This window comes from Crinia signifera, chromosome 3, assembly GCF_055691185.1.
Source record: "Crinia signifera chromosome 3, ASM5569118v1, whole genome shotgun sequence".
Lineage (NCBI taxonomy): Eukaryota > Metazoa > Chordata > Amphibia > Anura > Myobatrachidae > Crinia > Crinia signifera.
Genome location: NC_139219.1, coordinates 231361456 through 231388027, shown reverse-complemented (window position 1 = coordinate 231388027; position 26572 = coordinate 231361456). Strand labels below are relative to the sequence as shown.

General features: G+C 42.6%; 1 protein-coding gene across 1 annotated transcript in view; it reads right to left on the bottom strand.

The window, feature by feature from the left end:
• The window catches only part of LOC146064290 (putative cation-transporting ATPase 13A4), an 85549-nt gene that overhangs the window by 10118 nt on the left and 48859 nt on the right, over positions 1-26572 (bottom strand). Inside the window, exons 20-26 of the mRNA XM_083177585.1 lie at positions 26313-26438; positions 22607-22686; positions 22437-22479; positions 12802-12911; positions 7880-7976; positions 6197-6269; positions 1808-1979 (exon numbers count right to left, since the gene is read on the bottom strand). Coding sequence (XP_083033711.1) covers positions 1808-1979; positions 6197-6269; positions 7880-7976; positions 12802-12911; positions 22437-22479; positions 22607-22686; positions 26313-26438 — 701 coding nt within the window. The remainder of the gene's footprint in view (positions 1-1807; positions 1980-6196; positions 6270-7879; positions 7977-12801; positions 12912-22436; positions 22480-22606; positions 22687-26312; positions 26439-26572) is intronic.

Here is a 26572-nt window from a genome sequence, read left to right as displayed (position 1 = left end):
GAGAGATCCCGATGGTCAGTATTCCATTGTTTGAATACCGACTGTCTGTGCTCCAACAGGGAGATCCCAACTCACAGGGGCTATTCTCAACCCTCATTGAGGGAGAATAGAACCTGCGGCGAGTGAATCGATCCACCAAGCCCGCAAGGGGCTTGTTTGCGCTCGCCCTCCTGTTGGAGCACCAGCAGTCGGGATTCTGATGTTGGGATACTGACCGTTGGGATCCCCCCTGTCGGAGTGCCATGCCACACCCATGGTACTGAGCTCAGTAACATAGTAACATGGTGAGGTTGAAAAAAGATGTAAGTCCATCAACTTCAACCTATTTTTTTTACAATAGACACAATGAAGTCATTATTTGTATCTATTAATTTCACTATTTTTTTATGTTTCTTATTCCTGCCTGGTCCACTATTATACATTATAATTAATATTTATATCCCTGGATACTTTTTACTGCTAAAAAATAGTCTAATTCCTTTTTAAATATATCAATAGTGCCTGCCATCACAACCTTTTCTGGCAGAGTATTCCATATTTTAGCTGCCCTTGCGGTAAAGAATACCCACCTTTGCAGGGTATGAAACCTCCTTTCCTCAAACCTAAGGGGGTGCCCTGGTGTCCTGTGCACAGTCCTCAAAGTTAACATGTCCCCTGACAGTTCTTTGTATTGAACCTTAGGACCTTATTCTGGTCCACACACAATGCTGTGAATTTTGCACTGTGGACTTAACACCGCCTACACCGCATTTATACAGCGATAAAATGTCACTCTCATCTCTAGTCTCTATGCCCTTTTTTATGCATGCTAGTACCTTAGCTGCCTTGGCTGCTGCTCCTTGATAGTGGGCACCACAGATAAGACTATTGTCAATGTGCACTCTGAAAACCTTCTGTTAAAATCCGATTCACCAACCTCAACCCCATTTATCTATATTGAACCTTATCTTCCATTATGCTGCCCAATCCTCCAGTTTATATAAGTCACTTTGTAGACTGGCGACATCCTGAAATGATTTTATCACCTTGTATAGTTTGGTGTCATCTTGATAAATGGACACCTAGGTCATTAATGCACATTTAAAGAGAAGTGGCCCTAGCACTGAGCCCTGAGGTACTGTATGATACTTAAAACATTAACTCATCATTTGAAAATTATCTTTTTTTTTTTTTTTTTACCGCAACCCTCGCTCCCTATTCTCGAGCCAATTCTTGACCCAGGTAAAGATGTTGCTTCCTAAACTCAGCTCGCCCATTTTGTGAATTATCCTATTGTGAGGAAAAGTAGCAAAGGCCTTTGCAAATTATATTCTGGTCAGACAGGCTCTTCCCTGTGAATTTATCCTTCATGGAAAGTTAACAATGGACGATCACAGTTAAGGGGTGTACACACGGAGAACTTTTCACAGGAGATTTTGACTAGATAGTCAAAATCTCCTAGAAGGTTAGCCAAAATCTCCCTATTTTTCTCCTGCTTAGTCAATATTGTATAGCAGACATTTTTTTTGACTAGATCATAGACTATCATTGCTTAGACAAAATGGCTAAGTCAAAATCTCCAGTGCATCTAGCCAAAATCTCTCCCAAAATTGCTTAGTCAAAATTGTTCATTAGTCAAAATCTTCCCATGTGTACACCCCTCTAGTCCTGAGCAAGGCCTGTCTGAGAAGTATAGTATCTCCTGCTCCATTGAGGGACCCGTGAAATCTGCTGTATGCAGGGAAGTGACATATAATATAATAATACACATTAAACTCAACAAAAGTGTAATCCTATGTGGCAATCTGCAATGTATGATGTTTCTTACCTGCCAGGGTGTGTAGAATACCAAGGCTGGTGCTGGACAACAATGAATCCATACACCTGTATGGCTGTAGTAACGAGAACATGAAGCACTACTGAGAGTAAGAGAGGGGGTGACATGAGCTGTGCTGGAGGTCTGTACGGTGCCAGTTTGGGGTATGCGTGGTTTAAACTCACTGGAAAATACAGAGAAAGAAATGTATGCAATTAGTATAAAAGTATTACCATGTGTCTTACTAGTATTTGTGACCCATTAATCGCTGGGCTGCAGGTTTATCTCTCTCTCTCTCTCTCTCTAATCCCTCATTTGGCTGCAATTGCATGCTGCATGTGTCGCCTAACTTGCAACCGCGAGTAAGGTGCGGCTGGGTACTCAGGAAGGCATGGTGAATGTATTTAAAATCATGCCCTATTGCCGCTGGCATGCACCATTTTTACTTGTCTTCTGCTATAACAGTAAGGGCAGGATGTATAAATATACATCGCCGCCCTTCGCCGCCTGTCCGCCGCGATGTTGCCGCATATGTACTAACATATGCGGCTGGCTTCGCGATGCGGTGACGGAGGCCCCCCGCGATACCTGGAATGTTGTGTGTGGGGAGTCTGTCACCTCCCTGCCCCTCCTGCATCCCTCACACCGGGGACAGCTAAGCAGGCTGTCTCCGGTGCCTCCTTCCCCCTGCAGCCGGAAGGAAGTCGGCTGCGTCACTAGGGGGAGAGATGTGTTACCTTCCGGGTCCAGGAGGACCTAGACCAGGTAATCCAGAGGGAGGGGGGTCGGCGGGTTTTTCGGCGGAGGCGGCGAAAAGAAGCCCATAGGCTTCTATAGGGTATCGCCACAACTCGGTGACGTGGCGGCCGGGTAATAGTACATCAGAAAATGCGGTAAAACAGGGGTTTTACCGCATTTTCCCGTTAGTACATCCCGCCCCTAATGAAGTAATATTTTTTCCATTTTCTACTGGTTTATAATCACATGTATACTGTAAATAACTAGGAAACAGATTAATTAACTTTAACTGTTTTTGTTTAAGACACAAATGACTGTATGCCTATGAGTGTTTGCTTCAAAAATGAACGTACAGGTAGCCTAAATTTTGTTTCAATTCTGGCACACAGCACCAAAATATCTATTTACGGCACTGCCCTGCTCCAAATAATTTATGATCTAATATTGGGCATACACTATACAATTATCAGTTGGATATCAGGGGTTGCCCAGACAATTGTACAGTGTATTACTGTTACTGGCTACTATCAGTCTGAAACTGTCCAGCATGTCTAAAAGATCTGATAAGTAGTTGGCTTTATTTGTCAATGTATTCACAGCCATGACCGAGCACCCAACATTTCCCTTGTTCCTTTATAGGGGAGGAATGGGGAAATGTCTAATCCCCAGGGAAGGAATGGCAGTCTGGCATCATGGCAGATGGCTTTCCATAGCATGGAACGGACGGACGGTGAACGGCTTTTACCGCGATGATGTGGAATCACCACTCATCACTGGGCCATACTCACTGGGTGGCTTTGAGCTGAAAGCCACTCAAAACACCAAGTTTGAGCTGCTTTCAGCTCAAAATCACCCAGTGTTTATGGGCCTTTAAAAAGCTTTTTATGCTATCATAAAAGTTGAACTGTAACTAACTAAACACACTTATCTGATCTCTAAGTGCCTTTTAGAACTACATTAACTTCTGTATTATGTCTGAGTCTGTAACTCTAAACATTGTATTATTGTTATACTGTTCTAAAAGTTAACTTAAACTAATATTTGCAAACACTTAACCCTAAAATCTCTGTACAAATTAACTCCTTAACTCCCCCCCCCCCCCCCCCCCCAAAAAAAAAAGTATTTTAGTATACAGGTCTATATTACATATATCTTATGTTTAATGATGATGTATTAGTCTATTATAAGTGCTACTTATAAGCACATAAAGTATTCGAAAAATGATCTGATATGCACCGAATACTGAAGGCACTGCCTTTTGTATTACTGAAAAAAAAGTGATTGCGTAGTGTAAACTTGTTTTGGAAAATATTATCGGTAATTGTTTTCTAGCACGGTGACCGTCGGGTCCCATCGCATACCTTAACTTAAGGTATGCGATGGGACCCGACTGACCAGATTTCGAGCTTTTTAACAGCTTTCCTGACGATGTAAAAATCAGGTTGATCGCATGCCATTATAATGGCATGCCATGCGACCGACGCGATTTTACATAGGAACCAATGTTAAATGGCCCCCCATACCCAATTTTTCATTGTATAGCCACCCAGATGGGTAATTTGTATGTCAAATGCCCCCCCATTGTTAACGCCACCCCACGATGAACGCCAACCCGAAGCATGGCGAGCGCAGCGGTACGCGTCCTACCTCCTCATTCCCTGCACTATCCACGTTGGCGTGGAGATGGTATTATATAGTGTGGCGAGCGCAGCGAGCCACCGAGCCCTAAGCGTGGCGAGCGCAGCGAGCCCCGCAAGGGGACGCGTAATACGTCTGAAGTAATGCGCGTCCCCTCGCTGGGCTCGCTGCGCTCGCCACGCTTCGGGCTCGGTGGCTCGCTGCGCTCGCTACACTATATAAAATCAACTCCACGCCAACGTGGATAGTGCGGGGAATGAAAAGGTCTGAGAACGCGCACCGCAGCGCTCGCCACACTTCGGGTTCACGTTGATCGTGGCGTTAACAATGGGGGGGGGGCATACAATGAAAAATGGGGTCTGGGGGGCATTTAACATTGGGGCCAATGTAAAATCGGGTCTCAGGGACCATTTAACATTTGTTCCAATGTAATAAATCGAGTCGGTCGGGTCAATCACATCGCATGCAATTGACCCGATTTTTGCAACATGATTGCATACAATTAAAATCGGTGGCGCCGTGCTAGGAAACAAGTACCATATTATCACTAACAAAAATAAATGCTTACCTCTAAATAACTAATGGGCCCTACACACATGCCGATGTGTGTAGGGCGACCTACTGTTGCTGTCAGCTCTGTGTGCTGAGCGAGCGGACCCTGCCGATTGCCGATATTGATGGACACTCTTCATCAATCTTGGATAGCGACGCACGGGGACGTGCATCGCTGTCACTATAGCCCCTACACACACACACCGATGTGGGGGCATTTTCTAAGCGACTTTGCCAAACTAAGCAAAGTCGCTTAGAAAATGCCTTAATATCGGCATGTATGTAGGCTGTATAAGGTATTAATTTAGTCATCCATGCTCAATTACGGATATGACTAAATCCTGGACTCTTTAGTGCATCTTGAAGACCAAGGTTAAAAATGCCTGTTCTTGAAGCTCTATAGAGGTTTTAAAACCTCCTGGTGTATGTTTAGCACCGGGGTAGCACGATAGAACCATATGAGCTGTACACACACAGCGATTTGCTGAGCGATGCTAAAGCGCTCAGCAAGACTCAGCACACAGCGATGTGTCAGCGCAATGTTCTGAGCGATCTGTCAGAAGAAAAAGTTTGACTAGGGTAAACATAGCTGCTACATCAGACCCAGAGTCAGGTTCTACAGGGGTTATTCTGGTTGATTTGCTCGGAAGCGTAATCTGATCCTTGCAAGTCAACTTACATAAATATCCATTTGCAGCATGCAGGGGAACACCCACATCATTCGACCATTGAATTATGTGGAACCTGTCCTGCACGCATATGTAAGGGTGCTCTGAGGCTCTGGTTAAACTGCATCAAACTTTCACTAGATTGCTTTTATTTGTATTCAGAAATTCTGATAAATAATGTTGTCACTAGATGGCATCACAGATCTGTTGTGCTGATAAATGACTTTGCCATGTGTAATTGCCTGCATCAGTACTTACTTATTTCAGAGGCAATATGCCATCTTTCTCACTTAATAATAAATATATTTTTGGAAAATTCTTGATGAACTTTTAGAATGAATGGCCCCATGTTATTGCATGAATAATGCCTATTGGAATGTGGTTGCTGATAATACATGCTGTGCTTTTACGCTGCTTTTAAAAACTCCTCTGACAATCCATTGTTTGCTTCGACATGTAGACATAAAAGACAGTGGCGGTTATTCTGGTTCACTCGCAAAGGCACAATTACCCTCTAACGGACAAAACCATATGCACTGCAGGTGGGGCTGATGTAACATGCAGAGAGAGTTAGATTTGGGTGGGGTGTACTGCAGTGTAATAATAAAGCAACCAGTACTTACCCTGCACAGAAACAATAAAACACCCAAATCTAACGCTCTCTGCGCATGTTTGATCAGCCCCACCTGAAGTGCATATGGTTTTGTCCATTAGAGAGTGATTGTGCCTTTGCAAGTGAACCAGAATAACCCCCATTGTACAAAACTTACACTTCCAATGGCAAATAATATTCTATGCTTCTTACTTGTTAAGCAGACTACAATGGTTACAGCCACATCTTGCACGAGGAGCTGGTAGTTGGACAAGATATTTATTTGCTACAGAAAGGGAAAATAAAATTTTATCAAGCAATTAAAGTCCTGGCATATGTATAGGTTATATATTCATTATCACATTCATTAAGTGTCATTAGTTATCAATTTATTTTGACCAATATTACTTTCATATTTATACAAGACAGAATTGTCCTATAATTATGCAGAAAAAGTATAATTAGTTTAAGTAGGGCTCTTCCCATTGCCCGTTCTGTAAGAATAGTAAAAAGAATGGAGCCATGCAATAGTGTAGAACGTTTGTAAATACAGCTTTACATGGGGAGTTGTGATAAGGCATTAACAGAAATAGTGCATATTTCACACCTTAGTGGCAGTCATCGTCCTCAGCAGGGTCACCGACAGGGGGGTCACACTGCCTGGTGCTGCCTGCCCTTGAATGTGACATATTTTGTCTTGACAAAGATCCCTGTGGTGGATCGAAACGTCGACTGCTGTGATGATTTAAAATAAATCTTTCATTCAACTTGCTCTTTTGCCTATGGTGAGTGCCTGCTTCAACCAACTAGACTATATTTGGGACTTTGATTCCTCTAGAGTGGAGCGCCGCCCAGCTGTCCTGTGACTAAATACAGTGCGGTTCCAGAATTCTAATAAATATATATATATATATATATATATATATATATATATATATATATATATATCTATCTCCAACAATAGGAAGGCACTCAGGAGAATGTAGTACTTTGGTGATGAAATCCGTGAAAAACTGCACTCTTATTTGCAAGTCAACATTTTGTGGAGCGCATTCAATTCCTCAGGATAGTCCCAAGAATGGGTTGCACAAGTGTGCCTCATTCTTGTTGAGTCGCACCATGAGCCGCTCAGGTGAAAGTGGCTACATCTGTGTATATATATATATATATATATTTGACCAAGGTTGAAACAAAAAACATAAGAAGCCTTCAGAAATTTGACCTACTGTATCTGCTGGGCCCCAGATATTGGGCTAGATCAGTTGCTGTATTACGATACTTTGCAAAACTGCAACTGCTGGTGCTAGGCTCTGGAGGGTCACAGGCCAAGGCTGTCCTGCTCTCCCTGTCCCTCACCGTGATGTGCCCACAGCATTTTACGGGCACACCGCTAAAGTGCAACTGCTTCACTACACTGGCTGTGCAGCGCAGCTGCAAATCCTGGTGCAGGCTGACCATGTTTCAGGTTACAGCAGCTGCATGTGACATCACACAGCCACCGTGGCCCTGCCCCAGGTGCTCTGAACACACCCGCTTTATCTGGACTGCTCTCATAAAACGATTGGTCGCCATCCTCCACCCTCAGATGTATGCTGCTGCCCCTTGCCAGGGATCGACCTGCGATCACAATTTCATGGTTCTCGCATTCGTAGAACTCCAGAAAGCACCAAATAGCGATTTTCATACTGTACCTCAGTGTTTGGGTCTGAATCAGGCCCATAAGTTGGTTCACTATGTGCAGGGTTTCTAATGAATGATCATTAAGAACAATATCATACATAGGGTAACATAAATGTGTCCCTTATAAAAAAAAACTGTTTAATAAGTAATAAACATATATATTAAATCTGTGAAACCATAGTGTAAGTAATCAAAGCAAAGCATACAATAAATTACCCAATAGAGCAGCAGCAGGCACACAAATTGGATCATGGCATAAAGAGTCATGTACTTAAAGACACAGAACGATGTGACCAAGGCAGCTCTTCCTTCTCTACACAGAAATACAAAAGAAACATGCAGTAAAATGAATTGCGTGCACACACAAACACACTGATCATTTTCATGGAAGCTGTTATTGCCTTTTTAGAATTGTGAATGTAATTAAAACTGCACTATATAGACAGGGCAGCCAAGACTTTCTGGTTGAGATATGGGAGCGCGCATCTTGAACGCATCTGGATCGCTTGGGATAAAACCCATACAATCTGCATGAGTTCCAGATGAGATTTTGACTATATAGTCAAAATCTCATCTGGATCTTATGCAGATTGTACAAGTGTGTACACAGCATAAATTGTATGCAGATAGTCTAAATTGTATGCAGATAGTCTAAATTGAAATCTCATCTGGATCTCATGCAGATTGTACAAGTGTGTACATTTGCTAAAGATTTAAAAAATGCAACAATTCAGATTCTAAAGGTGCCCACACACTAGAAAGATCTGCGATCGTAAGATGTGTGCATAAATTAGCCTTGAAATCTTTTTTCCGTCCTGGACAGAAGATTTCAGGCAAGCGCACATCTTTACCAAAGATTTTTCTTAAGATGCCGTGTGCGTTCCTATGGATCTTTTGTTAAATCTTCTGATCTTTTGTGCAGCACGTAAGATCAGAAGATTCAGCTAAAGATCCACGGGAGCGCGCATCGGACTAAAATCGGCCGATTTTCGACCGATTATCGGTAAACATCGGACGATATATCGGCCGATTTATCGGAAATCAGCCAATTGGCCCAAAAATCGTTCTAGTGTGTGGGCACCTTTAGGGGGGAAATTTACCAAGAATCCAGAATCCGGACGATGCTGTGTACGACTCCATACAACCAGCATCTGCCGTATTCTTGTGAAAATACAGTTCATAAATAGGGAAGATTTACTAATCTGCCACATTAACAGACTCGTATTTGCCTAATGGTATAGGTTGCCGCTGTATTCGTATTTTCCGGCCATATATACAGCAGCTAAATGCAAATACTAATAGAGTTGGCAGCCTGCATGGATCAATCATATATGTGAAGAGAGTTTGAGTGAAATCTGCACACAAGTGAATAAACCCAAAATGGTGGGGTTGGTTCCGCTATGTTTTATTGATTTAGCGGGGGTGCTATCCAATCAACTAGGTTTATGTAGTCAAAGGAAAAGAAAAGAGTAGTTGCAGCGGATGCACACCAGGAAAGATATAATTTTTGTTATTATCTTAGGAGTTTGCTCCAATTTAATATTCGAAAAGTGAGGGAAACCTATTAATCTTTAATAATAAATGGATTCAGGAATTACCCACTGTAGTAGCGAAATCAAAAAGAGGTTAAAAATATCGAACATACAACATACAAATACATGACAAGTGCATAAAAAATTGAAAGAATAAGTGCTAAATAGACTTAAAATGTAGGTAGAAGGGGCTGGTAAATGTGGTGCTGATTCTAGACTTGGGGTATTGGTTCCCAGGATATATTGCAAGAAATGTAATTTTAAAAAAAGGTAATCTGTCTCCGGTATCTATATGTCATTGCCTGTATTGGTTTGACTTGAGATCTGGCAGATAAACAATGCAATCTTTGCAGGACACTTATAAGCACTTGTTGGTACACTGATGATATAAATATATGTGGAGATTTAATCTATGTAAAATTCAGTTAACGTTATTATCACAGGAAGTGGCACATATTTTATATCTCCGATTATAAGGAGAGGAGGTACAACCGAAATGGAGAGTAACACCTTAAATGATACTTATACCACTATGTTGTGTCAGTGAATATATATTTTTCACACAATTTAAATTGTCTGAGTAAATTTCTCAGGTATGTGATAGTTTGTGTGCCACAGTTTACTTTCCTATGTAGTTTAAACTGAATGTATCACTTGAGTTACAATTTATACATGTTGTGTATACAGTGTCCACTGTATACCTGGCATTTAGCCTGAGCACACCACAGGTAATACTATTACACAGAGTGAATGAGGTGGCTGTGCTTATTGGAACTCTTGTGATTTCATACTGACCCCTAATGGTAGGGGGGGGGGGAATTATGAGCCAGCTAGTCCTTGTCATATCTAGACTGCTGGTCCTGCATATACGGTACCAATACTATAAGTGCGGGTGCAAGTACAAGTCTAGTCTATTGATAGTTATTAATACATTTGACAGCACCCATTTACAGCCCTCTATCTAACGCTACAAACATTGGGACATGTGTTTCGCATACAGAGCTTCTTCAAGCCAACCAACAGTCTCTCCTTTGGCTTATTTATTTAAATGGCCCGCCAATTGTTATTTACGTTATAATCATGTGGTTCGCTAGGAACCAATGCTTAATAGCTTGTCCGGCAATTGCTGATGTTTATTTCCGCCCTTACTATGGTGTCCCCCATGGTGACGTCATTGCGCTAGTCACGTGATCGGCGTGCCGCGTCATACGCCGTGTCATGTGGTCCGTCTGGACCAATCCTGCGGCATTGTGTATTAAATCCGGAAGTAACATCTTGAGTGTGCTAGCCCTGTCTCGAGCATCTATAATAACACCTGGATTGTTATTGCCCTAAAGTCCGTTATGTACAATGTCAAATCACCAAGATTGACTGGTGGGGCTAATCGAGTGTTATTCTTTTGATGTGTTCCATATTAGGCCTCGGGACTATGTGGCCAATATATTGTCAGTAGTTCTCATCTAAGTTATGCTTTATCTCAGGGGGGGGGGGGGGGGGGGCTATACTGTGTATAGATAATACTATGGATGGAAATATTCAATCTGAGCATGTCATCCCGTGGATTATAGCCCTGTATTGAGCATATATAATAATATCTCGGGTTTATAGTACCCTATTGTCCATTATATACAATATTACATCGCAGTGTTGGTGGCTGGGGCTAGTCTGTTAATGCCCCTGTTCATATATACCACACTGTGTTTGAAAGCTATATGATATTCCCTGTTGTCCTAATGTAGTTTATGCCCTATCCCTGGATATTGTTTATAAAAATCGAAATGACACCATCGAATTTTAAAATTACTATCATGGCTTGTGAAACATCGCAATTCGGTGTCCATACCTAGACAGTGGAGTCATAACCACAGTCCAGGGTGTATTAGGCAGTGCCTGTGGTGAGTCATCACATCTACAGTCTAACTTAAATTGGAGAGTGTGTGGAAGAAGTGACAATCTGCTATGCGTATCTGAGTTTGGGTGAGTGAGTGTGTGTGTGTGTGTTTCAGTGGCAAACGTAGAATTTTTAGAGGGAAGTTTACAAATGTAAACAAAAATCTCCCACTCTGCATTGGAGTAATAATGGGAATCTGGGGGAATGGTAAAAGCCCTAAATATTGGTCTTTTATACTTTGGATACTGTATGGAATACAGTATTAATATTTAACAGCAGAGATGTTCTATAGTATAGGTTGTTTCAAACATTTAAATAAAATAAGTGCTCAGAAAAAGGTTAACCATATCACAATAAATAAATACACAAACATAATAGAACCAGTACTGTACTTTCTAAGCTCACAATATCCCACTTCATGGTGAGGCTCCTATCTCTTCCTCCTGGCAGCTGCTCTCCATTGCGATATTTGAGGGCTCAGATCCACACATACAGTGAATGTGGTATCAGAAGCTGGTACACTAGGCATGTGCAGCTCTGCTCTGTCCCTTACACTGCATGATGAGGTGACAGCTCTATTGATAATATTATATACCAGTGCTATGGTTGTCATATTTTGAGGCACTTGCCAAGAGGAGGCGGGTTTCTAGGAAACCAGAAATCCCCCCGGCGTTTGCCTATGTGTTTCAGTTCAGAAGGGTGGGAGAGTGCTTTGCTGTGGAGTGGGCACTGGAGCGAATGGGGCGCGGGGAAATGTATTGCTGTGGAGTGATCACTGAATGGATTGGGGGGGGGGGGGGGTGCATCTCTTTTTAATTGAGCTGTCTTTGAACTATAGTCAGTTGTTTAAACAGAGACTGTAGAGTAAAGATAGGTCACCAGCACTTGGAACAGCCATGCGAAGGGAAATCAACCAGGAGACAAGACCCACAGCATGGTAGCTAAGGGTAATGGTCTTGTTTATTATGTAGTCCCTATTGTGACTAAGATGAGGGTTGTTGCTCTTGGAGACAGCATACTTTGTGAGGCCATGCCTTTTGTAGTGAAGCCACTCCCCTTGTAATGAGGCCATGCCGCTTTTATGAGCATGCAAATACTACTGGTGCCAGTAATTTTTCTTCTTTTCCCCATCATTATGCCCATGTAATTATTTTCTGGATCCAGCCCTGCCTGATAATTACACATTATATTGGACCATTCATTCTATTCAGATGTGCAGTTATAGCATTTTCTCCCCTGTAGGCAGTAGTCAGCCTTAGGGCTATTTCACACACTCCGGCTCCTGCCGGGTGACAAAAACCCGTACGGCCAGGAAGCCGTGCAGCACACAGCAGTTTAGAATGGAGGGGATGGCCACAGCCCAGTAGCCGGGACGGGAAGGGACTTCCAGTGGTGGGATCCGGCTGCAACCGGGCCGCGGCCGTCCCGTGTGAATGGACACAGTGTCCATTAACAACTACTGTGCACGGCACAGCTTTTGGCCGTAAGGGATTTCGCCGCCCGGCAGGAGCCGGAGCGTGTGAAATAGCCCTTAGACAGCCATTGCCATGAATCAGTGCAGGTAAATGTAAATAAAGTACTGTAATGTTATAATTTACAGATAGTACATCTTGCTTTACAAGTTATGCTGTGTTCCAAAACACAGCTGTAAACATGTTTTATAAGATATCCCATAATTCTATTCTATAATGAATGTAAATCAATCTATAACTTACTTGATCAGTTGCGGGATACAACTTATGTTTGGAGTTCGTGAAGTGAATGGTGAGGCAACAGATGCTTCTTGCTCTGAGAGAGATATCCCAGCATGTGCTACTTTCAAAGCCTGGAAAAAAAAGATTTATAAAAAGGTTACTACAGTATTAGTTGGAGTATTAAAGCTGCCCATACACGGTCTGTTTAACGGATCCGTTTGGGACTTAAATAGCACGCAATGCGATCCGATGCGATGTGTAGCTAGCACAAAAAGTATGTGCAGCACATATTTTTTGTACCGTACTATGTGATGCGTGGGAGCGGGCATCTCATAGTACAGAACGGAGCCGGTCCACAACGGATCGTGTATGGGCAGCTTAAGAGCTAGTTATAAACAGGATCATATGATAAGGGTAGTTGTAGTAGCAAGGACCAATAGAGAGAAAAGGAGAGAATTGTCACTGTGTGGTGCACCAATATTTCTAAAATTTAACTTTTATTAGTTAATTAAAAATTGCGGGTACTTTTGTATTAGCACAGCGCCCACTACGCAACTTTCTTAGTGGGCAATTCTGCATAGTGAAATCGCATCGTATCGCATGGCCATTTTCGTGGCATGCGATGAATGCGATGCGATCGCACTAGTTAATTTATTCACTACACCCTGATCACATAGTATCGCATCGCATTACACTCAAAATCGAATGCGATCAATCAAATGATTTCTGCAGTGCTCACAAATCTAAGTCAGTCACTGCTGACTTAGATCTGCGGCATCCTGCTCTGAGATCAGGGCAGGCAGCTGACATCCATTTTTTTGTGCATTGCAATTGACCACAAACTCCCCAGTGTATATGTATATGGGATGCCACAAAACCCTGCAAGTAGGACTGTAAATGGTGGCATGCTGTGCCACTTTGGTGCTTGTTGCGCCATTTGCATGAGCCCCAAATGGGCTCAATGTTCTGTGTGTGAACACCTGTGTCCGGGTAGTTGTGACAGGTACAGCCATTTCTGACACTTCTCCTACAGCTCTCAGTGATGCAGCCATTCCTGTCAGTAATTCACCTCAGACTGAATCTGACAGGGAGTGGGAATATTACCTCTGACTGACTACGCAATTTATGTTACCTACGCTAATTCTGAAAGCACAGTTACGCTAAATGCGTAACAGCCACCAATATACAAGTACCATATTAACTACTGAAATCGCATCGCACAGCACTATAACGGGACACGCGATGCAATGTGATGCAATTTCAGTACGCTAGCGTACGTACAGTATGCTAATGGGCACCGTGCTAATACACAAGTACCAAAATGGGAAATATAAAATCACACGTACATACATAAATGGAACAAAAACACAATACTAAAATGAATAAAATGCTGATGTGGACGTTTCCGTGCACTAATATTTGTTTTATAATAACTTGATTAGTCATTTGTTTAGCATCTCATGATTGTACATGTATCGATAGTGAAAATTCTGTGCTTTCCAGCAGGGTCACCGATACATGTAATATAGTATGGGATAATCCCTTCTTTTAATTTGACTGTCATAAGCCTGTCTTAATTATACAGACATTCCTCACTTACCGACCGGGTTCCGTTCCTACGACCCGGTCGTTAAGCGAATTGGTCGTTAAACGAGCCTATTTAAAACCCATGGTAACAAGTAAAGGGGCTAAATAAAGAAATACCTGTACTGTACACTTCTAAATACTGTAAAGAAATACTGTACACTTCTAAATAAAGAAATAAAGAAGACTAATTGTTTACTTTGCATAACTTCTTTTACTTTGCATTTGTTTTTGCAAACAGTGATGTATGCACTTTTTAAAACATAACTTGCTTTACTGTACTTTGCTTTTAACATTAATTTGTTTAATTTGCAGGTTTTATATTGCAAGTTGTTTTACTTTGCATAACAAAACTTGCTTTAATTTGCATGCTTTTTTAGATCACATAACTTGCATAGAGAAAATAAATGAAAACAAAGGGAAAACACACAAAGAAAAATCAGACTACAGTGCAATGCCATCATCATTGGAGTCATCAGCAGGGTTAGCCGCAGTTGTTGAGGGCCCAGGTAGGGGAGAAGATGGCAAGGAAATTTCAGAACTTGTAGGGGGAGTGCTACTGGGTGTAGCTTTTGAGAAGAATCCCGTCAGCGTGGTCTGCTTTTTCTTTGCCTTCTTTTCTTCATAAATTTCACGATAGCAATGTAAAAGTTCGTTCCTTTGGCGTTCCACTTTTGTGAACCTTTCAATATTAGGGTCCATACCCTCAAGCTGTAACATAGCCACATTCACATTTGAGAACACACCAGCTAACCCCTTTACAGTGAACTTCTTTTCTACTTCTTCTGCTCTTTCCTCTTCTTCTCCTTCTTTCTCTTCCAAGTGCTGCTGTGCTTCCAATTCTATTAGATCTTCGTTTGTTAACTCTCCCTCAACATATTCCACTAATTCTTCAATATCTTCCACTTCCACATCTAAATTAAGCTTGTTAGCTAGCTCCACAGTGTTTTGATTTATGACATCGACAAGCTCATCTGTGTCCAACTCTTCGACATTATTCATGAAAGATTTTAGACATTTCTTCCATATGCCTTGCATACAATTTTCTGTCACTTCTTTCCAAGCTGTTTCAATGTTCTATGCAGTGTAAAATGTTGTAGGCCTTCCAAAATTCACGAAGAGTTACTTCATCATTTTCTGTTGCTGATACAAGTTTGGAAAAAGTGGTGTGCAAATAGTATGCCTTAAACGTGGCTATAGCCCCTTGGTCCATTGGCTGTAGGATAGCAGTTGTGTTTTAGGCAGAAACATAACCTTTACATTTGGGTTTACATCATCAAGATGTTGAGGGTGTCCTGGGCAATTATCAAGCAGGAGGATAATATGAAAGGGAACGCCCTTCTGCAGACAATATTGCTTGACCAGGGGTATGAAGCAGTTGATGAACCAATCTTCAAATAAAGCTTGTGTCATCCATGCCTTGCTATTTGCACGGTAGTAAACAGGCAGCATGTGCTTGCTAATCTGCTTCAATGCATGTGGGTTCAGGGAGCGATAGATGACCAAAGGCTTTAATTTGAAACCAGCGACATTTCCTCCCAACAATAAAGTGACTCTGTCCTTAAAAGCCTTGAAGCCGGGCATTGTTTTAGCTTCTGTGTGTATGTAGGACCTTTCAGGCATTTTTTTCCAAAAAAGGCCAGTTTCATCCACATTAAAGATTTGTTCTGGACAGTAGCTGCTTGCCTTGATGAATTCATCAAATTCATCTACAAATTTTTCTGCTGCTTCTACATCAGCACTTGCAGCCTCACCGCTGATACTGCGATTTATGCAGGTTGAATCTGCGACGGAACCTTTGAAACCACCCATTGCTTGCTGTAAATTTACCTGTTGATTCTTCCCCTTCACGCACCTTCAAAGTCTGGAAGATACTGCGTGCCTTGGCTTGAATTATTGAAAGGCTCAGTGGCATTCTTTTTTGTATGTGGTCATCAAACCAGATATACCAGTAATTTCTCCATTTCATGAATGAGGCCTTTCCGCTGCCTAGTTATTATGGCTTTATAGCCTGTTGATGCTTTCACAGCCTCCTTCACTCTATCCTTATCCTTCAAGATTGTTGAAATGGTTGAATGTGCCAGCTCCAACTCACTTGCAATCTCTTTCACTTTCTTTCCAGCTTCATGATCGTTTATGATCTTCATTTTCAGCTGAAGATCAATAGCCCTCCTTTTCTTGCCACTTTCTCCTGTCATATTCTTCCTCTTCTCTGCCATGTCAAAATGACGCTGAGACGCTGTACGTACTGTACGCCGCGGGTCGCTAAACAGTCTGGGCGGGTCGTAACTGCGAGTGGATAGGCGCGCGGGTCGTAAATCCGAGCGGGCAGGGTTGTAAGTCCGAGGAGTCGCAGCGCGGATGCTAAAAAAAAAAACGGGTCGTAAGTCCGGGCGGTCGGTAAACAGGTAGGTTGTTAAGTGAGGAATGTCTGTACTGTAGGTCTCTTCAGACTCAGCCTGACATCTGTATAGATTTCAGCTAGTGAAATGTAACAAGTTTGTTCTGCTAGATTAGTAGTCCGTAGAAGTGTATCACTGAATTAACAACATTTGTTGCAACATTGAAGGCTCTATTGAGGAATATATGAGCAGTCCCACTGAAAGTAGGGGGGAAAGGAGGTTTTCTTTATTAAAAAATCCCATGTTGAGTAAGAAGTATAGCAGTATTAGATGGGTGCTCTGTCCACACATCTGTATATCTTTGCCCCCATCCATCCATACACCCATCTGTCATCTGTCCATCTATGTCCACCCCCATTCCATGCTGTAGTAAGGTAGTTGTCTCTTTCGTTCTCTCTCTCTCTCTCTCTCTCTCTCTCTCTCTCCCCATCTCTCTCTCTCTCCCCATCTCTCTCCCTGACAGTCTCTCTCTCTCTGACACTGTCTCTCCTTCACACTCTTCCTGACACACTATCTCTGGCACTGTCTCTCCTTCTCTCTCCCTAACAATGTCTCTCCCTCTGATACATGTCTCTCACTTCCCCTCTCTGACACTATCTGTCTCTCACTCTGTATATTTCTCTCTCTTGATCTCTCTGACATTATCTCTCTCTCCCTCCCCCAGACACTTGCGGAATTTACTAAGAACGTCTGTATATGGGCAATCCCCGTACGGATGGGCCATATACAGATGGCCATATATGGGCCGAAAATATGAATGGAGAATACGTCAAATTTACGAAGATGCTATATTCTACACTTTCATATTTTCCTATGTTGTAGCCATTCGTATTTGGCAGCCATATTTACGGCTGCCAAATACGTACGATGCGGCATCTGCTGCCCTGTGTAAAAAAAAAAAAGAATAAATTAATAATTAAAAAAAAACATTGTGAAGTCCAGCTACAACGGCTCATTGAACCGGTCCTGGTTATAGAAATTATATATATATATGTGTGTGTATATATGTACATATACACACATAGCACCAGGAGAAGCACAATCAAAATTTTAAGAGCTATGTGTGCAAATGCTAGGAGCTTAGGAAATAAAATCCCTGAACTAATTACAATAATGACAAGGGATGAACTGGATATTGTGGCTATTACAGAGTCATGGTGCAATGAAAATCATGACTGGGAAATAGCTATACCAGGATATACTTTATTTAGGAAGGACAGGTCGGGAAGAATCAGAGGAGGGGTTGTAATATATGTGAAAAAAAGCAAAAAGAAACAGGGGAGAAGATGATTCTTTGTATAGGGGTGATCTACAGACCACCAGGTCAGGAAGAGAAACTACACAAGAGCCTATTGCAGGACATCAATAAAATGGCATTAAAAGGAGAGGTAATAATCATGGGAGACTTTAATCTACCTGATGTAAACTGGGAGGTGTCTGTTGCAAGTTCTACCAGAAGTAGGGACATTCTGAATTCCTTCCAAGGAGCATCCCTCCAGCAATTGGTGAGGGAGCCCACTCGTAAGGACACAATATTAGACTTACTACTTACAAATGGTGACAGAGTATCTGACATAAATGTGGGTGAAAACCTGGGATCCAGTGACCATCAAGCAGTATGGTTCAGAATAAAGACAGAGTCCAACTCACCGCATACAAAAACAGGAACTTGGAATGAGTGTAAGAGAAATGGGAAAAGATTAAAAGTGCAATACTAAAAGCAACAGAACTTTGCATCAAAAGAGTTCGGAAAAGCACAAGGAAAAGGAAGCCATTGGGGTTTGTGAAAGAAGTAGCAAGTATTGTGAAAGCAAAAAAGTTGGCCTTTAAAACATTTAAGCAGACGCAGAATAATAAAGACAAAGATGTTTTAGATCTTATTAGACAGAAGGAGGCTAAGAAGGTAATCAGGTGTGCAAAAGCACAGGCTGAGGAGAAAATGGTCCAGTCAGTGGGTAAAGGGGGAAAAACTTTTTTAGGTATATAAGTGAAAGGAGAAAAACAAAAAGTGGAGTAATAAGACTAAAGACAGAGAGTGAAAGTATTCTCACAGTTAAGTCGCAAGTATAGTCAGAAGAATTAGGGAGAAGCAAGTAAATTTACAGAGGAGAAAGTCCTAACAGAACTCTCAAAACTGAAAGTGGATAAATCGATGGGGCCAGATGGGATACCTCCAAGCAGTGCCGAATTTCCCATTAGGAACGTGAGGCACGTGCCTAGGGGCGGCACATGTTTGGGGGCGGCAATTGTATGCATGTGATAGTACTGTCAGCCTGAAATGTACCAGTAACTGGAAAATATCCACTGCACTGTACCATATTCCATCTTGAATAGACTGTAAATGAATAGGACATGCAGATACTGCATGTCTGATATTAAATTGGCAATCATTAAATGAGGGCTTATAACTAATCAATTAAAATAATACAATTGGGCAGGGGGGCAGCCATTAATGTGCCTACGGGCGCCCTCACCCCTAAATCCGCCCCTGCCTCCAAGGATACTAAAGGAGCTTAAAGGGGAGATGGTAAAACCATTAACAGAATTATTCAACCAGTCACTAGCTACTGGAGTAATCCCAGAGGACTGGAAAACAGTGAATGTAGTCCCACTGCACAAAAGTGGAAGCAAGGAAGAGTTAAGCAATTCTCGACCAGTGAGCCTTACATCAGTAGTAGGGAAATTGATGGAAACACTCTTAAAACATATTGTAGAATATCTCAAAATCAGGAACTTACAGGATCCGAAACAGCATGGGTTTACTTTTTGAATGGGTGACTAAAGTAATAGATCAAGGTGGGGCTGTAGATGTAGAGGGATCAGTACTAAATTCCAGTGGTCGGAATCCCGGCGTTCAAAATCCAGACGCTAGAATCCTGACCACCGAAATCCAGACAAGGGGGGGACGTGGATCGCCCCCCTTGCGGGCTCGCTGCGCTCACCACACAGTGGGCCCCATGCCTCGCTATGCTCAGCACACTAATTTATTCTCCCTCTATGGGTGTCGTGGACACCCATAGAGGGAGAAATTGTCGGGATTTTGGCGGTCGGGATTCCGGCGTCGGGATTTTGAACGCTGGGATTCCGACTGCCGGGATTCTAACTGCATCCTGATGTAGCTTAGCTAGACTTTAGTAAGGCTTTTGACACTGCCCTACATCGCAGACTGTTAAATAAATTTGAAAGCTTGGGATTGGATTCTAAGATGGTTGAATGGATCTTGATCAATGATCTTGGTTGCAGGATAGAAAACAGAGTTATAGTAAATGGAGTACAGTCAAAGGAGGGAAATGTTACAAGTGGAGTAACCCAGGGATCTGTACTTGGGCCTTTGTTTTTTAAATATATTTATTGGTGATATTACAAATGGAATTGAGGGTAAAATGTGACTTTTTGCAGATGACACAAAGGTATGTAACAGGGTAGACACACAGCAGGAGGGGTAAAACAAAGGACTGATGATTAGAAGAATGGTCAAGAGTATGGCAACTACAGTTTAATGCCAAAAAATGCAAAATCATGCACTTGGGTCTCAAAAATCCAAAGACTAAATATAGTATAAATGGCACTATAATGGAAACTACTGAGGAAGAGAGGGATCTAGGTGTCACTATTTCAGGGGACTTAAAGCATGCTTGTGATAGGCATATTGAAATCCTTACAAATAAGTAAGGATCAAATATGGTTTGAGATAACATGTTTAAAAAAAGGGCAGACTAGATGGGCCAAGTGGTTCTTATTTGCCGCAAAAATTCTATGTCTCTATGTTTATGTTTCACATACACAAATTACAATGTTAGCAGTGCCTATAATTGAATCCACTCAAGTGAGTTGCTTCTGCCTTACTGGCTGTGGCCAGAGTTCCTCCAGGATGGCAGCTTCTATTTAGGGCAGTGGTTCCCAACCCTGGTCCTCAAGTACCCCCAACAGTGCACGTTTTCCAGGTCACCCAGCAGGTGCACAGATTATTCAGGCACATTTTAAAAGATCTACAGGTGGAGCTAATTGTATCACTTTTGATTCTGTGTGGAGACCTGGAAAACATGTACTGTTGGGGGTACCTGAGGACCAGGGTTGGGAAGCACTGATTTAGGGGCTACCTGAGGCAGCTCTCTTTTTTTTGCCAGCACATTGCAGGATTTGGAGTTGGCTGGTAATGAGGATGAAAGCCGGGGGCAGCTAGCATCTGACAATTCACCTTTTGGCGGCCAGCAGCACACTGCACCAACTCCCTGACAGCCCCATCCGGTTCCCCACTACAACCAGTGCGCCGCAGCCAGTCAGTCAGTGAGAGACACTGACCCAGCACTGCCTCAGTACATGTAGAGTGAGGAAGGGAGCCACATCTCAACCAGTCTAGCATAAGTCCGAGTTCAGACCCGCAATCAGAGCTGACCGGCTACTACTGCCTGCCCTGTACAACAATAACAGCACAACAGGTGGTTTGGGTATGACAGCCACCTAACGCTGAAGCACTGAAAGCTAAACCTGCAGAGCAGGACAGCTCTGATCATGGTTGGGCTGCAGCCAGTCCAGAGACAAAGAAAAACTATTTGGTCTGTCAGGGGGGGTTTCTGGGTACTCAAACAAAAACCTATGTGCGCCACTGTGATGCACAAAGTACCAATGTTAAGGACTTTGCAAATGCACAGTGCAACATTAGACTGTCAGTGATTGACAGTCTGATGCTGTTTGGGGGCCGGCAGGGGTAGCAATTGCCTTTGATTGTGAAGGAGTTTTTTTGCTGCTGTATATGAAGGGGGGAGGGGAAGCCAGGATCTCTTATAGAGAGGAGGGGGCCTATGTGTATTGTGCAAGCTCTGAACCGGCTCCCTCATCTCTCGTGGTGCAGTACACTCTGGCTTGGCATTGTGCGAAAGTCAGCTGCTCATGCACAGGTGGCAATTTTCCCAATGATATTTGCAGCTCTGCACCCAGCACCAGGCTGTTGGAGTATTAAGCATAATATGGGTGTAGATTCTGTGGTGCTTGGGCTCCCCTGGACCCAGGGTCCCATGTGCACCGAACACCTTGCACCCATTATACAGTAGGTACATACAGAGCTAGTGCTGCTTCCCGTTAAGGCCTCCAACCACATATGAATTACTCTTCATGTCATCTTAAACTTGTGCTTTAGCACAGTAGTAGATAAAAATGAGAAACTAGAAAGGATGGTGTAAGGATTAGCATTACTGCCTCACAGCGCTGAGGTCATGGGTTCGATCCCCACCATGACCCTAACTGTGCGGAGTTTGTATATTCTCCCAGTACTTGCATGAGTTTCCTCCGGGTACTCCGCTTTCCTCCCACCATCCAAAAATATACTGGTAGGCTAATTGGCTCCCAAAATTAACCCTAGAATGTCTGTGTGTGCATGTACATGTGGTAGGGAACATAAAGTGATAAAACGGAGGGTGATAAACAACCAGCCAATCAGCTCCTACCTGTTATTTTTCAAACCCAGCCTGTAACATGACAGGTAAGAGCTGATTGGCTGGTTGTTTATCACTTTCCGTTTTATCACTTTTTGAGCTTGATACATCTGGCCCATAGATTGTAAGCTCCTCTGGGGCAGGGACTGATGTGAATGTTCCAATATTCTCTGTAAAGCGCTGCGGAATATATATGCGCTATATAAGAAACTGTAAATAAATAAATATCTATGCTTACACCGCAATCATTGGCTCCGTCACCACACATGCACACGTAGTAACTGTGGGGACAAATAAAAAGGAAATTAGAAACCTTGTTAATTTGCTATGTACTTATACAATCTAATACTACATATTAATGCTGTGTTCACATATTGCCAGAAAAACCTAAACCACTATAAAACATACTCAAGTTTTTGGAATTCCTCTATGAGACTGGATTTTTGTCCAGGTGACATTCTAGCAAAGACGGCCCCATTCACCAGGAGCTGCAATAAAGCACATTTGAATTGTTATTTTTTTTTTTTTTTTTAGACAATAGACAATTATTTATTTCTTAGCGTATATTCTATTTCAGAGATTATATAATAAATAAATCAACCCTTTTTCTACTGTTAACAAAATATGAAATACCTTATCTGTAACATTCAGTACTTCTGCAAACTGCTAACATTTGAAGTGTAAAGAATCACCCAACATCCTTCTGTCGTGTAATGATTCCTCTATGACGGTAATTTTCCACCTTCTTCAACTCGTGGCACACCGAACGAAAACACACACACACACACACACACACACACACACACACCGACCCCCACAGGGAAAAAAAAAAACCCATTGGCTCCAACAAAAATATAACATTAGCCCTCACATAACAAAACCCCAATCATTCACACTGTCCTCCATAGAATGCAAAAACAAAACACATTGGCCCCAAGATGAACACAGTACATAATCTGTACCAGGCTTATCTACTTGCAGAACACACAACCTTATGCCCAGTACTATTTTTCTGGAAAAATAGGTTCAGGAACTCCTGGTCTGCGGGTGGATCAATTAAATAAAAAAAACATATATAATAGAGAGAGGGAGGGAGAGATAGATGTATATATTGTATTTAGAAACAAAGGCACTCACAGGTGACTTTAAAATAAAACTTATCTTATAAAAAGTGCATTTTCAGTTCCTGATGATGTCATATTTAATTAGAGGTTCAGGAACTGAGTTCCTGCTGGTTCCTGCTGAAAAATAGCACTGCTTATGCCAATGACAACTGTTTTCAATGTGGAGTGTCCCAGGATTTAGAGTTAAATTGCATCTCTGGCTCCGGCGGCACACTTGGGAACTGCTCACAGCACACTAGTGTGCCATTGAAAAAAACTGCTCTATGCCAACTGCAATGGATATCAGCACTTGGGTTGTGCCACACTGCATGACTACCATGGAATTATTGTGGGAGGGCTTTTTCGGTTAATTAATACGGAAATTACAACCAAGCTAAGAGGTGCAAATGATATTTGTGACAGTCCAGCGTAGGCAAACATCAGTACTAGGGAATCATAAAGGCACCATTTCAAACTTACACCCCCACCCATTTAGTTTTGGTTATTATGGTGTCCTGAATAGAAAAAAAGCAAGGGAATCCATGGGTATGTTTTGAAATAAACTTTCATGTTGCATGTGTACCTTAGCTTAGGGACAACAACATATTTGAAACCACTAAACTATTTTAATGAAGTGTGAGAGGGTGCCCGGGTGTGGTGGAGGGATCGGGTGTTACATACCCCGGTCCCGAAGCTGCAGCTCCGACGCGCGACATGATGGCACATCGGCAGGAAGCAGAAACGGAAGAGTTTGCACCTAAAAGGATTCAAGCTCCTCAACTCAGAACACAGCATTTTGAATGGTGTGCAAATCGCAAGCCAATTGGGGTTCAGGGATTGACGGCCAATCAGGTGGGAGAGCTCAGTTTGGTGATGAAAATGGAGCGGAGAAAAGCGCTGCAAGAGCCAGAAGGGACCGAAGCCCCCAGAGCAGTGCCAGGAGCAGCAGAAGCATCCCCTTCCGCTATGGGTGATCAAGGAATGGCAACAGGTTCCGAAGACCCGGTGCCACCAGAAGAAAGAAGCTGAGGACCGGAGGGTGCTGCAGCACATGGGAAGCGAAAGAGCTAATTAAGCTCCCCAATGCAGCCTCTACTAGCATGCCAGGTGAGTGGCTGTGGGCAGCCATGACATACCTTTAACCTCGCTATACCACCAGGTGATCGGGCCTAAGGCCTGCTGGCACATTCATACCATTACGGCCTGTGCGCAACATAGTCGGGCACCTCAGCCCATAGCTAAATAATTGTTGGGCCCTTGGGGTCATATAGGTTGGGCACTAGGCCTGTGAATAATATATTCCCAGGCCCTCTGCCTGCGGCTTACCAGTCATCACGAGGCCTGTGCCCATACCAGACCTCCCTAGGCCTGTGCCTATACCAGGCCTCCTGAGTCCTGTGCCCATACCAGTCCTCTTTGGGCCTGTGACCACACCAGGTCTCCTTAGGCCTGTGCCTGCAATTACCAGGTGCACAGACTGTCTCCACAAGTTAAACAGTTGTGCGCAAACCCTGCAGGGTCCTGGCACCGGGAACAGTGGGCCAAGCTGCAGCTCTTCCCGGGTCCAGGATTGAATAGGGTAAAGAGAAGAGAAACAGTTGTTTTCTCCACAAGCTCACCCGTAAGAATTTGTGGGGCTGTACCACGTGTACTTACACCTCCTTTTACTGGGATAAACAGCTGTCTACCCAGGTATCACACCCGCACTAACGTTTTCAGACTGAAGTTGGCGTGCACAATACATCATAGGGAATCAGCTTCACATACACAAGTATTATTCAATTTGGTGATGTAATTTCTTGTTACTGTGGCATCATTACTTAAGTGGTCATCTGTTTGTTAGTTTAAGATTGTGTTTGGCTGTAATTGGGTGTGTCAGCCTAGTTAATTATTGATTTCTAATAGGGACAGTTTGTTGGTTAGTCCCGGTAACGTTTTGTAGAGAGGCTGTCCTGTTTTCTTCCTAAAGGAGTTGTAGAACACCCATCAAAGCGGCAAGAGTCCAAGTGTGAGTATACTTCATGGTTGTCTGTCCTTCCACTGAGTGCCGGTCTGGGGGACTGCACATAGACGTGTGGGTCCCCTAATTATACACCTCAGTGCGTGAGTGCTACATAGGTGAAAACTGGGTGACTGAGGCTCTGTGCCAATGATGGCCATTCAACCAACCGGTGAAGGTCGCGGTCACCCGCAGTTTCCTCTCCGATCTCTGGGTCTTCAGAGTGGACTCTTGCTAATTCTGTTTTTGTTCTCGGCAGCGTGGTTGAGGAATATCTGGTCGCCTGAAGGAAACCCCATTGTCGCACGGCACAGGAACAGCAAGGGGCGAGTACAGCCTAAGGGCCTACTTTGTACATACTACAGAAGGGCCAAATAATTCTATCATACAATATTTGATAATATAAAAGTGCCTTAATAATTTTGCTAATGTTAAGAAGGACATTTTAGGCACTTGTACAGTACATAGGAAGAAGCATCAATAAAGTTTAAAATCCATATTCCATACATGAAGTGCATGTTATGCAAGGATTTGGCTAGTGGCTCAATTAATTGTGTGATATATAAACTGTCTCTAATACTTATTTTGTTTTTGTGCAGGGTAAATACTGGCTGTTTTATTTTTTATGCTGAAATTTAGATTTAATTTTGAACACACCCCACCCAAATCTAACTCTCTCTGCACATGTTACATTTGCCCCACCTGCAGTGCACATGGTTTTGCCTATTAGAAAAAGGTTTGGCTTTTGAGTTCCTACGGAAAAAAATGGTGCTGATACACGTCAGATATTGAGCGAAATCCATGCGATTTCGATAAATCACTGACAAATCTCATGGATTGCATTCCATCGCATGTGTCACCCCATGTGATTCGCGGGTCCGCTGGTCGAATCATGGCATATAGATGTTTATTTCCAACAAAAACTGAACTTGATTGTTAATAAATAATGTATTTATTACATTTCCAGACAGTAATACCATAGAGTATATTATTTTGCAACAAACTAACTTACTTTTGGCAGCAAACTCTGGAAATGCTGAAGGACAACCTGAAACGTCTTGCCGCTCATTGCAAAATGATAATCACCTTGTGCTTCCTCTAAAACTGTTCGACCTTCAACGTCAATATTTACTGACACCTGCAACAGAAGATGTGTATGGAATAATGGTGGTTATGTCTTTTTATCCAAAATACAGCAAATGTATAAATATCCATTGTTTTCATAGGAAATCGATGCACAGTAATGTTTTTCAACAGAAATGATAAGAAAAC